The sequence below is a fragment of the Pezoporus occidentalis genome, unplaced genomic scaffold (genome assembly GCF_034315485.1).
Source record: "Pezoporus occidentalis ecotype Australia unplaced genomic scaffold, CSIRO_AGI_Poc_V1 ctg32, whole genome shotgun sequence".
NCBI classification, from domain to species: domain Eukaryota; kingdom Metazoa; phylum Chordata; class Aves; order Psittaciformes; family Psittacidae; genus Pezoporus; species Pezoporus occidentalis.
In genome coordinates this window covers 2,722,855-2,737,710 of record NW_026915158.1, presented here as the reverse complement: position 1 = coordinate 2,737,710, position 14,856 = coordinate 2,722,855, and the positions used below count along the sequence as shown (strand labels likewise).

The 14,856-nt window shown below is 41.4% G+C and overlaps 1 protein-coding gene across 5 annotated transcripts in view; it reads left to right on the top strand.

The window, feature by feature from the left end:
* HERC2 (HECT and RLD domain containing E3 ubiquitin protein ligase 2) overlaps positions 1 to 8,188 on the top strand; it is a 106,795-nt gene extending 98,607 nt beyond the window's left edge. For all 5 annotated transcript variants that reach the window (XM_062628608.1, XM_062628607.1, XM_062628609.1 and 2 more), the window contains 7 exons: positions 1,629 to 1,770; positions 2,554 to 2,748; positions 2,855 to 2,967; positions 3,872 to 4,062; positions 5,338 to 5,443; positions 6,373 to 6,585; positions 7,182 to 8,188. In XM_062628608.1, coding sequence (XP_062484592.1) covers positions 1,629 to 1,770; positions 2,554 to 2,748; positions 2,855 to 2,967; positions 3,872 to 4,062; positions 5,338 to 5,443; positions 6,373 to 6,585; positions 7,182 to 7,454 — 1,233 coding nt within the window. In that variant the 3' untranslated portion in view covers positions 7,455 to 8,188. The remainder of the gene's footprint in view (positions 1 to 1,628; positions 1,771 to 2,553; positions 2,749 to 2,854; positions 2,968 to 3,871; positions 4,063 to 5,337; positions 5,444 to 6,372; positions 6,586 to 7,181) is intronic.
* Positions 8,189 to 14,856: the final 6,668 nt, after the last annotated feature.

Below are 14,856 nucleotides of genomic sequence, written 5' to 3'. Positions count from 1 at the left end.
TACTTTCCATTTCTTTCCTCGCTATACTGGTGAAATGCTTTTTGTATTCTTAGCCACCTAGTGTGCATCTCTTGCAGCAACATCCATGGGATTTTCCTTCTATTGTTTCTTATGAATCTTCATAAAATCTTAAAATCTATTTTTTTCTGTAAGTGCCTAAGCAGAGTAAAATGTTACTCTGTGTATATATATTTTGGTAGAGCTTACTCATTTTTAGAGATTTCCAGTAAGTCTCATAGTCAAAGTATTATCATTAATGAATATAAGAATAATATCTGTTCAATTTTCTGGCCAACGCAACCGCTTCTGATCTGTTTTATGCATGGAAAATTTACTCAGATTTGACAGTTGAATGTATGAGAGACAGGATGCATTACCTAAGTGGATTGCAGTCCAGAAAAACTGAATTTACCACGACGTTGGCTGCTTCTTTAGAATGAGGGAAGAAAGCTTTATCAACAGATTTTGGCACTGATACCCCTTGGTCTTTCCATTTTTCTTTAAAGGGGAACAGATAGAATGCTGAGTAGAGACAGGTAAAAAGTGAACTGTTTGAAATAATGATAAAGTGTCGGTGGTTGTGGGAATGTAAAATTCATTATCTAGGAAAAAAAGCCCATGGCATTGTCAACTGAACTAGTGAGAATCATTCTGTCTGGCTGCAATGAGCGCATTGATTGTTTTTCCAGCTGTAACAGTATGTTAAAATTATTAAGGCAAAATCAACCTCCAAAGTTTTTAGTTTCATTAAAAAAAATTTAAAAATAATTGCCACTGTGGTCAAGGGAGGTGATCCTTCCCCTCTACTCAGCACTAGTGAGGACACACCTGGAGTGCTGGGTCCAGTACTGGGCTCCTAAGTACAAGAGATGTGAACATACAAGAGAGGGTGCAGGGAAAGGCCAAGAAGATGCCAAAGGCACTGAAGCATCTCCTGTGAGGAGAAGCTGAGAGAGTTGGGACTGTTCAGCTGGAAAAGAGAAAGCTCAGGGGGCATTGCATTAATGCATATGTTTGAATACTTGATGGGAGGGTACAAAGAAGATGGAGCCAGGCTTTGCTCAGTGGTGCCCAGCAGCAGGACCCTAGGCAATGGGGCAAACTGAAACATGGGAGGGTTTCTGACCATCAGGAAGCACTTTCTCGCTGTGAGAGCAGCCAGGCACTGGCACAGGCTGCCCAGGGAGGTTTTGGACTCTATCCTTTGAGATACTTGAAAGCCATCTGCACATGGTCTTGGGCAGCTGGCTCTAGTTGGCCCTGCTTGAGAAGGAGTTGGGTCAGATGGCCTCCAGACGTAGCTTCCATCCTTAACCATCCTGTGATTCTGAAATAGTTCTGGGCTTGCTAACAGCCTGAGATTTAAAGCCCTTTCGTTCTCCTGAAGAGGACTGGGATGTAATAGGAGTCTTTGATACCTCTTTCTAGGGATGGATACTAACAAATAATGTTGAATTTGAAATTTGGTTGTTCTTTTCTATATATCACAAGATACACTGTGGGCTTCTGCAAACGTTTCACTGAACACACTAGCATTTTATAACCAATAATCTTACAGTCTGATCTGCACAGCATTGCCAGCTGAAATATGTTCTTACAGCAACTTTTACAATGTGTTTACTCAATAGGTAAAACGTTCCAGGAGTAAAGGAGGACTGGCTGGGCCTGATGGTACAAAGTCAGTGTTTGGACAGATGTGTGCTAAAATGAGTTCCTTTAGCCCTGACAGCCTTCTGCTTCCTCATCGTGTTTGGAAAGTCAAATTTGTTGGTAAGAGGATTCTTTACTCCCCAACTATTTTGCACTTAACTTTACAGTTCTGTTCAGGTTTACTCTTTTGGAAGACCTGAAGAAAGGAAGAGATATAGGAAAACAATGTATGTGTGTAGGCAGAGGAAAGTGCTTGAAATGTTAGAAAGTAAAAAAGCCTTTTAAAATGATGTTATAAAAAGCCCTCAGGATTAGTGGCAATGTCTATAATTCTCCTCAAATTCCAGGAGCAACTGTTTTGCTTACAACAAACATTCTGCAAAACCTAAACCTGTTTTTCAGCTGTCTGAATTGGTAAATAATCCTGGCTAGCCAGTTTTACTGGTAGGGTTGTTTTTACAATTCACATATCACTTTGAGTTTTTTTGCTGAAAAATATTTTAGATTGATGAGCCATTCTATCTACTGCATATATGATACATAAAATACATCTGGTTTAACATGTCATTTAGGAATCTCTTGCTTTGATTCCCCTTCCACCTCTCCCCTTCTTATTCTGGTTAGTGTATAAGGCAAAAATACTAGTTATACACTGGTAAAACAGTGTTTTTGACACTCTGACATGCTGTATAATCTTCTAAATAATACGATGTACAATAAATTGGAAACATCCAAATCAAAAGCAAAACATAAAGAGTTTTTTATATGAACAGGTATGACAGTGTAGGTTTTAGTAAATTGTTTGTTTGTTCAGTCACCCCTGTAGAAAGAAATATGATTTATTTCAGTATGTAATTTATTTTTGAAAGAACATTTAATTTTGAGCCTTTTTTCTTCTCCAAGGTGAATCTGTGGATGATTGCGGTGGAGGTTATAGTGAATCAATAGCAGAAATGTGTGAGGAGCTTCAGAATGGGCTGACCCCTCTGTTAATTGTGACACCAAATGGAAGAGATGAATCTGGAGCAAACAGAGATTGTTTCCTGTTAAATCCTGCTGCAAAGTCACTCTTGCATATGAACATGTTTCGTTTTCTTGGTAATTTCTTGGCAACGCTGTAACGTTCTACTTGCACTGTATCGTATCTTCAGAATGTTGGGAATCTAACAACAAACATTTAAAAAACCTGTGTTTAAACTTACAGGTGTACTTTTGGGCATTGCTATCCGGACTGGCAGCCCTCTGAGCCTCAACCTGGCTGAGCCAGTGTGGAAACAGCTTGCAGGAATGAACTTAACAATTGCTGATCTCAGTGAGGTAAATGTGAAGTTCCTGAGTACAATGTCATCTACAGAAGACAAGCAGACTAGCATAAATTTTTCCCCAGTGATTTGCTTCCCTGGTTTCTATATGCTTGCATTTTGACTGGCCTTTTACATTTTGAGCCAGTTATACAGGAATGGCTTGTACTCACTATTAAAACTGTAAATTTAAGTCATTCGAAAGTAGTTAAATAAGCTACTTGAATTCTAGAACATTTGCAAATCCTCTCACGGATTTGACCAGTCAAATGTTTGTAGTTTCACTCCAACTTTCCAGTAGACCTTTCTGTAGCTGTTACTGTCTGTTGTGCCAAGATGCAGTAACTGATTAGGTGCACACACCTACATTGTTTCGAAGTAAAAGAAAATTGAGATCAGACTACTACTAAAAAGAGTTTGTGCCTACGTACCGAAGACATCAGACTTTCAATTTCTGTTTACTGAGCTCAGTAAATGTGGAGTAAGAGTTAGGTCTTCATTATGAAGAGGAGTTTCTTCTCAAATGCTGTTATGTAGAAATGTATTTACTGTAAAAGCACCAAGTCATTTGTTTGTCAGTAAAGGGATTCCTTTTGTACCAAAACAAGCATTGGACTTTGTAGAGATTATTATGTTTTTAAGCTTTAAATCTATTTTCTTGTGTAATGCAGTTTCTTGGCAAATGCTCCCCCAAAGGATCGAAATCTATAACACATGCACCCTCACATCCAGAGTATAATGAAATTTTATGTAAAATACTAAGCCATTTTATGTCTTTGAAATTAAGTTAGATCAGTTGTGGTCAGAGCTTTTGGTAGATGAGACAGGATGGCTTTGGTATGAAAGAGATGCTTTAGGTATGAAAGATGATGTATAGTGCTAGTAAACTGACTTTAACTTGGGCTTGTTATTTTCAAAAGGTTGATAAAGATTTTATTCCTGGCCTTATGTACATTCGAGACAATGAAGCTACTTCAGAAGAGTTTGAAGCTATGAGCCTCCCATTCACTGTGCCTAATGCAAGTGGTCAAGATATTCAGTTGAGTTCCAAGTACACCCATATTACACTGGATAACAGAGCTGAATATGTGAGGCTGGCAATAAACTACAGGTTTGTTGAATGCGTCATTTAAATTACTGACATAAATACGCTTTTTTGTTCAAAAAATATGTACAAACTTTTAAGTAATACAGTACTTTAATGTCTTGTGTGCAAGTATTTTAATATTTTCATATGATGATAGCGTTGATCTTCTTATTTATTTTAATCTATCCAAAGATTAAACTTAATATTTAGGAAACGAAATAAGCTAGCAGGTATGACTCTAAATTTGAATAGCTTTCCTGACAGCAGTTCTGTCAGCCAGCTGGAGGTGGAGCCAGTCAAGTCAAAAAATGTCCCCTCCACCTAGTTCTTTACAATAAAGTAATGGGCCTGACCATGAAGTTCTTTGTGAAGAGAGCTCTAGATTTAGTACTGAATTTAGTAAATTGTTTTGTTCCTTTGAAGAAGTGATTTTCTTCTCTTGCCAGTTCTGGCTATCTTCAAAGGACGTGAGAAATTTCCTTAAAGGACATGAGCAATTCTAAAGCATTTTACAATTAAAAGACCTTAAGCAGAAGCATTTAACTGCTTAGAATTATTATAATTTTTTTAATTATATGAAGCCTTTGAGAAAAAATACAAACTATCATCTGAATAGAATCCATGTGGAAAAGTGGGTGCAAAAGACCAAGTTTGTCCTGACATCTTGGTTTATTTTTATGATGACGAGCCTAAGGACAGGATTTGTCAGTGATGCAGATCTATGCTCTGGAAAGCTCTGTAAAACATGTCAGAAATGATTTGACAAGAAAACAAAGCAAGCCACAAATCATGGGTGGCAACAGAAGCAGCAGAGTCTTCTAACATTAGAAGACTTACCTATGTCTGCTTTGAAATCCTACTGTCCCCTCAGAACATCATGTTTTAGTTCAGACACATTTTTCTTTTAACATAATCTCTGTCTAGTGTTGGGAATGTTTGGGGTCAGAATTTCAAAACACAGCTATTCTCTTCGCAAGAACATCTTGTTTCCATATGGGGCACTTCTTCTTGCCAGGCCATATGGGGTTTGTTCTTTCCAGGCACAGCACACAAATAATACTGGAAGTAAAATATCCTAAACGTTTGGAGATACCTCTCCATACTGAGCTTGTTGTGCAATGAGTTGGTGTAAAAACCAGATAGTCAACTATCTAGTGTGATAAATGTTTATTAATGTTCCTTAGCATGTAGCTGGAGACTTGAGGAGAATTGATGAAGTTTCCTTGATAGTACAGTAATTGCTGAAAATAATTGCTAGAAATGGCATTCACAGAAACACTGAAAAATGTGTCTTTGCAGGCTTCACGAATTTGATGAACAAGTTGCAGCAGTTCGTGAGGGGATGGCCCGTGTTGTTCCAGTTCCTCTACTTTCACTCTTTACAGGATATGAACTGGAAACTATGGTAACAATTTCTGCTTTGCTACCTCTGCCAGGCTAATTTGGAGTGAGATTTGTCACTTACATCTTTACCAGTTGAACAACCCCTGTCCCACCTCCCCCCCCCCCATATACTGTTTACAGTGATCACTCTGTGATTGCAAACATTTTGTCCAAGGATAGACTAGAAAATGTTTACTTGCCCTCTTGTTATTAATAAGATTGTGAGGGTTGCTTAGTCTGGAGAAGAGAAGGCTCAGGGGGGACCTTATCGCTTTCTAGAACTACCTGAAAGGGGGATGGAGCAAGAAGGTTGCTGGTCTCTTCTCCCATGTAACAAGCGATAGGACAAGAGGTAACGGCCTCAAGCTGCACCAGGGGAAGTTTAGACTGGATATTAGGAAAAACTTCTTCACCAAAAGGGAGGTCAGGCATTGGAACAGGCTGCCCAGGGAAGTGGTAGAATCATTGTTCCTGGAAGCGTTCAGAAACCATGTAGATGAGGCCCTCATTGACATGGTTTAGTGGTGGTCTTGGCAGTCCTGGGGTAAAGGTTGGACTTGATGATCTTACAGATCTTTTCCAACCTAATTGATTCTGTGATTCTATGATTTTGATGTAGCTGAGCAGTGATGTAATGAATTATTTCTGAATTATCATTTGTTAACCCCACAAAGTGTGGACCTAGGAGGTAAATTGGAGATCTTTGTCCTAAGTAAAATGTTTAATTCTTTGTGATTCAGGGAAATGAAAGAAGGTTCGTTCTTGTCCCCTGGTGAGAAGATTTGTATTAGTGCTATTGTAATAGGAGACTGTACACAGCACTGCAAATATTTAAATGTTCATTTTGTCAGTGTAAAAGCTGATCAAATATTTTAAAGGATGGAGGCAACAAATCACCTGTAGTTGATTTGTTCAGAATTTTGTGGCTGATCACTATGTTTTATTTTTCAGGTATGTGGAAGCCCAGATATTCCACTTCACCTTCTGAAATCTGTAGCAACTTACAAAGGCATCGAGCCAACTGCTTCCTTGATACAGTGGTTCTGGGAAGTGATGGAATCCTTCTCCAATACAGAGCGATCTCTCTTCCTTCGTTTTGTGTGGGGCAGAACAAGGCTGCCCAGGACTATTGCAGACTTCAGAGGGAGGGACTTTGTTATTCAGGTGATGCGTTTGGGACGGGCCCATGGGAATTTTATTTTAAAAAGCTGGGAGTGGAGAACTAATAGCATAACACAGCGAGAACAGGCTGATTTCCTGAAAATGTTTATGCCACATTACATTGTAGATTTCACAGTGCAACAGGGACCTATAATGTATATAAATACTTTTCTCTGTTGGCTGGGGCAACTGGATGTTCATTTCCCAACCATTTGCTTCTCTGGATTTTGATAGCTTTCCACTGTCATCAACTGTTTTTGCTGCCATTTGTTTAGCATTTGATTCAGCTCAGTTAATCATTTCAGCTAAATTAAACCCCCCCACAATCTTCAAATCATATTTTGGTATTTGCTGAAGTAACAGAATCTTTTTTAGATTGTTCCGAACCACCCTTCATAATCAAAGAAGCTCATATATACCTGGTTTTATTTATTTACTCAGTGTAGAGAAAATGGATTTGGTCTTTTCGTTGTTCTTTTAAGAAAGTTCATCATCTGAATCACAAATCTAACATGCTGTTAAAAAAAAAATCTCAATTTTGATGTTTATTTGTGGTTTGGACAGTGAATCAAAACTATTTTGCTTTTTGTTTTCAACAGGTATTGGATAAATACAATCCTCCAGACCACTTCCTTCCTGAGTCATACACTTGCTTCTTTCTTCTGAAGCTGCCCAGATATTCCTGTAAGCAAGTATTGGAGGAAAAACTGAAGTATGCCATTCACTTCTGCAAGTCTATAGACACTGATGATTATGCTCGGATAGCACTGACAGGAGAGCCAGCAGCTGATGACAGTAGTGATGATTCTGATAATGAAGATGCGGATTCTTTTGCTTCAGATTCTACACAGGACTACTTAACAGGACATTAAAAGAGAAAAATAAGGGGTAGTTGTCACAAGCACTGAGGCAAAATGCCAAAATGACAATGAAGCCAAGGACAGTTTAGGTCTCGGAATATAAACTAAATAGTCAGAGGGGGTGGTAATCTTCTGAACATGGAGAAAGTGTGTTTGCTACTCACAATAGGAATTAAGGGTCACAGCTTAAACCATCATCTTAGAATAAATGGCACAGTATAAGGGCATCTAACATTTATTTTAAGAGCTGAAAGTGGCCCCCCATAATGCTGCACTACATTTAGAACCTTTGTGTTTACTGAAGTGTTGTAAATGTTTATATAAATATGGTAGTGCAGCATCCAAAAGGCAGTGAAACCTTTTAAGTTGTTGGGTGCAATAGTTTTTTTCATATTAAGTGTTGTGTTCTGTGCATCTTCTTGATTGTATATTGGAAATACTGTGCAACAACTGAATAGTATTATAAATATTTCAATTAACTTTACTAGAAGTTTGTTAAAGATTTTTGAACATTGAATTAACATAATTCCTTGAAATTCTTCTATAGATAATAAAAATGGCCAATAGTTTCACGTCCACCCCTCGTTTGTATATTTTAGCTTATGCATTATTTATCTCAAATTTGATACCTTTCTGTGAACAGCATCATAATTCTTATCATGGAAGGTGTACTGTATATAATTTGTGCCATGTAAATGCAAAAGTTATAATTTCCCTCCAAATAAAAGTTCTGCCACAGAAGAAAATGCTATGTGTTTTTTAATGGCAATGCAGCTGTTATATAGGATGAATGCTGCAGTGGCTCTAAGAGATGTTTCTGCAACCTAACAGTTGTTGACCATGCGTGATGCTCCACCAGTAATCATGTGCACTGCCGTAGGCAGAACATGATCTGTAATAAACTCAGAGCAAGTCTTTCCAGCACATTAATGATAGTGATTACGATTTCATGTCTGTAAGACATACAGCAAAGCAGGAGCTACCTGGCATCTGGACTCAAATTGATCTAATACTTAAGGTTTAAACTTGGTTTCCACAGAACTAATTGGAGCTGGATGGCAAACCAGGCTTCATCCTGGTTTCATTATTTGTCTTTTCGGAGCAAGACCTGATTTTCCAACATCCCCTGTAAAGGTTTTTATGGACAAAATTCTGGCTTTGAAGTTAAGGTAACTAAATACATAGATAGATAAAAAATCATAGCCCATGTAGTCTAAACAAGTCCCCAGTCTAGAGGTGGAGTAAAGACTTGTTTCTCAGTCAGAAATGAAGCGCCTGCAAACAGCCTGACCGTTGTGTGGGACTCTGGAGCTCAGACCAGCAAAGAGGGGCTTTCACATTCCTGACAGGCTTTCCAGGCGGGAGAGCATTGCCTGCTCAGCCCCGCAGGCTCAGGGTGGAGGGGAGTGGCGAAGGGGCACACAGTCAGTACTCTCCACCCGTGGCAGGAGCAACTCCACCACCCACCATATCATCCCCTCCCACTGTGCTGCCATTGCCGTGTGATAGCTGTGTCCAGCCTAACCGCTCTCCTACACTTTATAGTACAGTACAGGCACCTCTAGTGGACAAATCATCCCAGCCTGAAGTATAGAGGGGTTTGTCCTGGCAAATTATAGGTGCCTACACAAAAAACAGAGGTCTAAACTCCCACTTGTAGTTCCTGGAGATGAAGGGTCAATGCAATCAGCAGTCATAGAACCACAGAATGGGTTGGGTTGGAAGGAACCGTAAAGATTATCAAGTTCCAACTCCCCTGCCATGGGCAGGGACACCTTCCACTAGACCAGGTTGCTCAAAGCCCCATCCAACCTGTCCTTGAACACTGCCAGGGTTGGGGCAGCCACAGGTTCTCTGGGCAACTTGTGCCAGTGCCTCACCCTCCTCATAGTCAAGTTTCTTCTTTAATCTAAATCTCCCCTGTTCAAGTTTTAACCCATTGCTCCTTGTCCTATCACTACAGTCCCTAATGGAGAGTCCCTCCCCAGCATCCCTATAGGCCCCCTTCAGATACTGGAAGGCTGCTATGAGGTTTCCATGCAGCCTTCTCTTCTCCAGGCTGAACAGCCCCAACTTTCTCAGCCTGTCTTCATGCAGGAGGTGCTCCAGTCCCCTGATCATCCTCGTGGCCCTCCTCTGGACTTGTTCCAACAGTTCCATGTCCTTTTTATGTTGAGGACACCAGAACTGTACAGAATACTCCAAGTGAGGTCTTATGAGAGCAGAGTAGAGGGGCAGGATCACCTCCTTCAACTCTATTGACCCCAGCCAGCTGTCCACTGGAGGATGAGATTAAAATCCTCCAGGCTCTTACCAGCTGTATTAAGCCTCTGCTTCCCAAAATGGGGAGAATAGACAGCTTCACCTCAGATGCTGAGATTTAGGTGACACAGTTTAGCAATCTTCCAAAGTGTGATGCCTACATCTGCACAATGAATGGGAAGAGCGAGATGCCTTTGCAAGCAGTTTTTCTAACCATGAACAATTCACTCCCCTAAGGCAAGCGACCACACACAGCCACCATGCAGCCATATTGCATTTCTGTGCTTCCCAGAGCTGCACTGAGCAAGTACACGCCAGGCTCAGTCAAGTCTGAGACCAGCTGTGGGCAGACTCTTTCCTTATCTGTCTCTTCTGTCTCTTTCTCTTCTAGTTGCCATTTTCCCTCTTATATGCTCCTGTCTCTTCCTCTTGTTTCCTACTCCTGTGAGGGCCTGTCTGCAACAGAAAGCAGATCTGGAGGGGGGAAGAATTAGGAGAGGAGTGGGAGTGAGCAGAACTGGTGAAAACATAGGGGCAGAAAACCCATTTGCTGAACATCAGCCTGAAACAGCATAACTTTTTCAGATGAAAAGTCAAAAGGTAAAAGACTTGGGGATGGGGGGCCAGGGGAATCTAGTCTATACCTGCAAATCAAATCATTTAGGTGCAGTGAGTGTGAAAACTGGCTGGTTGCCTCTGCAGTTACTGACCTGGAACAATACAGTCTTGCAGCAGCACAGCCTGCTGAGTGGCAAGTTAATAGTTGGCTATTGATTTGCCATCTTGAACTGTCCATCTGAGAAGCCTGTGCCAATGTATGCCAGAGGTGAACAAACCAAATTCAATTAACTAGCAAACTTAAAAGACAGATTCATCTTCTGGAGCACACAGGAACAAGCAGCCTTCCCAGCAAGGAAAACCAGAGGAAATCTATCTCTGGCAGACAGCTCTGTGATAATTTTCTAAGGCTAAGACAGAGCTGGTGGTCCTGTCATTCAGGCCCCAGTGATAATAAATGAGCCTACCCTGCACTCTATACAGGAGGTCGCTGAGTGTTTCACATACCAAGCTACAGTTTTCATTGCACTGGTCAGCCCTGCACCTATTATGCCTCACCAACAGCAGGAGGACCCACAGGGAAGAGCAGAGAACCCACGAACCTCTGATCCTTGCTCACAGCGTGCTGCTGGCAAGAAGATGTGCGTGCATCCCAGCCCTGTTTTCTGTGCTTGGATCCACTGTGAAAGGCTCCATGCACCAGGTCATGGGATGCCAGGGAGGGTTGCAGATAACAACGGTACCCTTTCAGCTCTGGGCCTTGAAAGGTGGCTTTCACTGCCTGCCTCATGCTGCTCCCACTCCCAGCTGCAGCCCTGGAAGCTGCATCAGCCCCGCACGCCAAACGCTGCCCGTCTTCACAGGACAGGAAGCTGCCAGACATCCGTGTTTTGCTTCAGGGGCACAAGGACAGCAGAGCAGCATCCAGGTGATACAGGAAGGGCTACTAGGACCATTATGTTACCCTTACTTGCATAAGAAGATGCAGTTGCAAGAGCAAAAACTCTTTCATGCAAGAGCACAGAGGTCAAATCAAGCATGAGACAGTACTGACTGCACAAGAATAGCTCCATGTTCAAATGTCATCCCATATACTTAAGGTTAATCATAAGTCAGCTGAGGCAAAGATAAATCTTTATCTGTGTGGATCTCTCTGGGTTTCAAAGATAAATCTTTATTTGTTCGGATTTCTCCCTCTCCGTAGAGAAACAGTTATTGAATGGCTCCAAATTCTACATCTCTCTGCACCTATGCTGGTCTCCACATGTATTCCAGAGTAACCATGTATGCCCCATCTCCACTTCCCAGCCCTGCACTGGTCTGGAGTGGAGCAAGAAAAATAATATTTAAAGGATACCTATGATGGTGCCATGCAGAGGCAAACCTAAATGGGGTTATGGAGCCATTGTTTCTGTGTGTTAGGCAGAGTGGAGAATGCGCCTCTAGCAGATGTGAAACCGATTTGCTTAAACTGAGAAGTTGTCTAAATTTTTCATAAAAGAAGGTATTTGACTGCTATGATTTTTCAGTAAAGCTTAATAGTGGTTCACAAGGGTTTTTTTTCCCATCAAAGTTACATATTCCTCTCTCATTCTTTTGTTATGCATGTGTATATTTAATAACGATACCGTAATTAATGATACACATGTACTTTATATGCAAGTTGCTAGAAAAGTTACAACGTTGTTAGGACAGCCCAATTTCACAGAATCCATGGTGTCAGTCAGGTTGCGCAGAAACATCTCTACCTCCACAGGGTTTAACTCCACATTTGCCAAACTGGTGAAAAGAATTTTCTTTTTGCTCCCATAAGCTTACCGATGAGAACATCTCACCATAAATCCTTGTCTCCATGTCAGACTTGAATGGAGGAGAGGAGTATTTCACAAGGCACTGTTTCATCTCACTTCACACCTTTTGTCTCTGACCTTTTACTCTTCATGGGAAAGGAGCGTTCATGCCTTTGGGAATGACAAAAATGTGTCACATTAACATCAAGAGGGCTGTTAAAAAGGTCCAGGCCCAGTAATGCCCACTGTCCTATTTTTTGCTTCTCCTTTTCTCTCTGCTATATCGGCATTCTGTGCCAGCCACAGATATTAAGTCTCTTCAAGATGTAACTTGCCATGAGTGACCTGGGCCTTTCATTTCTTTAAGGGTCCAGTATCCTACAACAGAAAACTGGATTATAATGACTAAATAACAATTTAGTAAAAACTCTATTCACTGATGTAACTCAGTCAGACCAAAAGCCATACCAAAAGAAACCAGCTCTGCACCGTCAGCTTGGGCATCCTCCAGGGACCATCGCTGACCCTGCATTTCCGTGCAAATGCTTATCTCTGAGGGGTGGATCTTGTCACACAGGGTGCTGAGGACTGCTCGAAGTTGGCAACACAAAGTCCATCTCAGTGGTAGGAAAGCGTCATTTCACACAGCAGTAGCATGGTTGTGATATTATTAGGATCTGCTGTCTTCTTTGAGCAACAGATGAGTTACTGAAAAGTCATGAAATGACCCCAAGACCAGCCACATCAGTAAATGAGTGCTTTAGAAAATGAACGCTAAAAGTAGTTGCACTATAGCTTTGTTCTAAAAGCAGCAGGAAAGTTGGATCTAGGCTCCAGTGGGTAGAGGGGGCAACTGACTTCTCCTGCAAACACTACTGTATCAGAGTAGTTTTGAGGCCATAAAGTAACCTGAATCTCCCAGAGGTGCCACAGAACAGTTCTACCACCTCCCCTAAGGCCTTATCAGCAATTGTCACCACCCTATAAGGGATGAGAAGGTGGTAAGACAGTTCCTCCCACTCCCTAATGGAGAGAAACAGCTTGTACAGCTGTCTTTCAAATTAAACAACCTGTAAGCAAGTTCTAGCTAGGGATTTTGTCCTCCCTACTTTTCCCTTCAAAGTCTTGCATGAACAGATATCCTAACAGCAGTCTTTTAGCATGTGAGCCATTTCTGTGGCCAGCTATTGTAAACAGATGTTTGCTCAAACTATTTTCCATTAGCTGTCTTTATGTTCTGTAACTCTTACATCTTTGACAAACAATACCCAGATCAACATTAATTTATTATAAAAATAAAAGGTTAATCCTACTTGCATTTCCTGGCTGTGGTTATGCTGACCACATCCTTCCCAACTCTTGTGATGCAAGTAAGCACAGTCACCTTCTGCCTGGTCTTTTCTCTTTCTACCCAGTGCTCACCTCTTTGAGGCTTCTTTCATGAGCACAATGATGTACATTTTCCTAGACCAGTGAGCATCGGTTGCTTGTCCTCTACTCTTCTTTCAGGATGGCGGCCTTTTCTAGGTAGGATGAGCCGATTCTCTACAGTGCACTGCCTGGCAAGAGTAAAGTCTTGGCCCCATCAAAGAAATGTGTGTAGTACTCCTACAAGATCACTTGTATCAATGCAGCCTATGTGTTGAAATAGCTTTTCTGTACAACACAGGAACTTTGATCTCCTGACTTCTGGTCCTGTGCCTTAACCACAGAGGAAGCTTGAAAATCTCCCACAGGCTTCTCCCTGGTCATGCTTATACACGGGTACCCTAACACTAGTGAAAACTCCCTGGGAACAAGCAAGACTGTTGTGGAATCAGACATCAAAATGGTATTGACTACCTGCAGCGTGCAGGCAGTTTAATTTGTTGAACCAAGACTGAGAGGCAAATCCAGGGTCTGAAGCCAAGAGTGATTTCACCTGGAGGCAAGACTGCCACACCTGATAGTGTGGCTGGATCCAGACTTAGTCTTAGACTTGGTCAGCGGTTTATGTCTGAAGGATTGTATGTGCAGTCAATCCTTATATCACTTAGCCAAGATTTCAAAGTTTAGCATACTATTAATCACATACTAATAGCATACTATTATGAGTACCTGACACAGTAAGGATCTTCTCAACCTCGAGGAGTAACCATGAGAGGCATCCCTACTCAAGGGGACATCCTGGTATGCAGTCCACTGCCATGCAGGAGACATCAGCAGACACTGGACTGTCTACTATGTAACTATCTATGGAGTAAGATAATTGACTTACAATCATATTTGCATACAAATCACACATGTTATTTTCTTCCAAACTTGAGTTGGACCTTTACCAACACTATGGTGGTCACACTGCTCGTATTAGCCCTTGGCTACTGTGCTGTTGTCTGTCTCCCCTAAATCCACTTTGAGCTGGATGCAGCCATCATAACTAGATGCATCCATTACAATTGCCACTGGTGGTTATCACTTGAGCAGAGTTATAGGAAATAAAGGTCACGTCGGGTGTGTGTGCAGCACACTGTCACAGGTAGCCAAGGCCCATAATACAAAATTTGGGTCAGCTTGATATTGGCTCCAGGATAGATGATAACTAACCTTACACTGAACATGATAATATCTGACAGGCTAATATGTGAGACACTGTTGTGAGTGTTTATTATAGGCTACCTGATAAGGAGGAGGGAGGTGATAAGGCCTTCTATAGGGTATGGAAATACCTTCCCAGTCACAGACCCTGGTTCTCATGAGCAGCTTCAACCACTCAGATATTTGTTGGAGGGATAACACGGCCCAGTGCACGCAGTCCAGGAAATTCC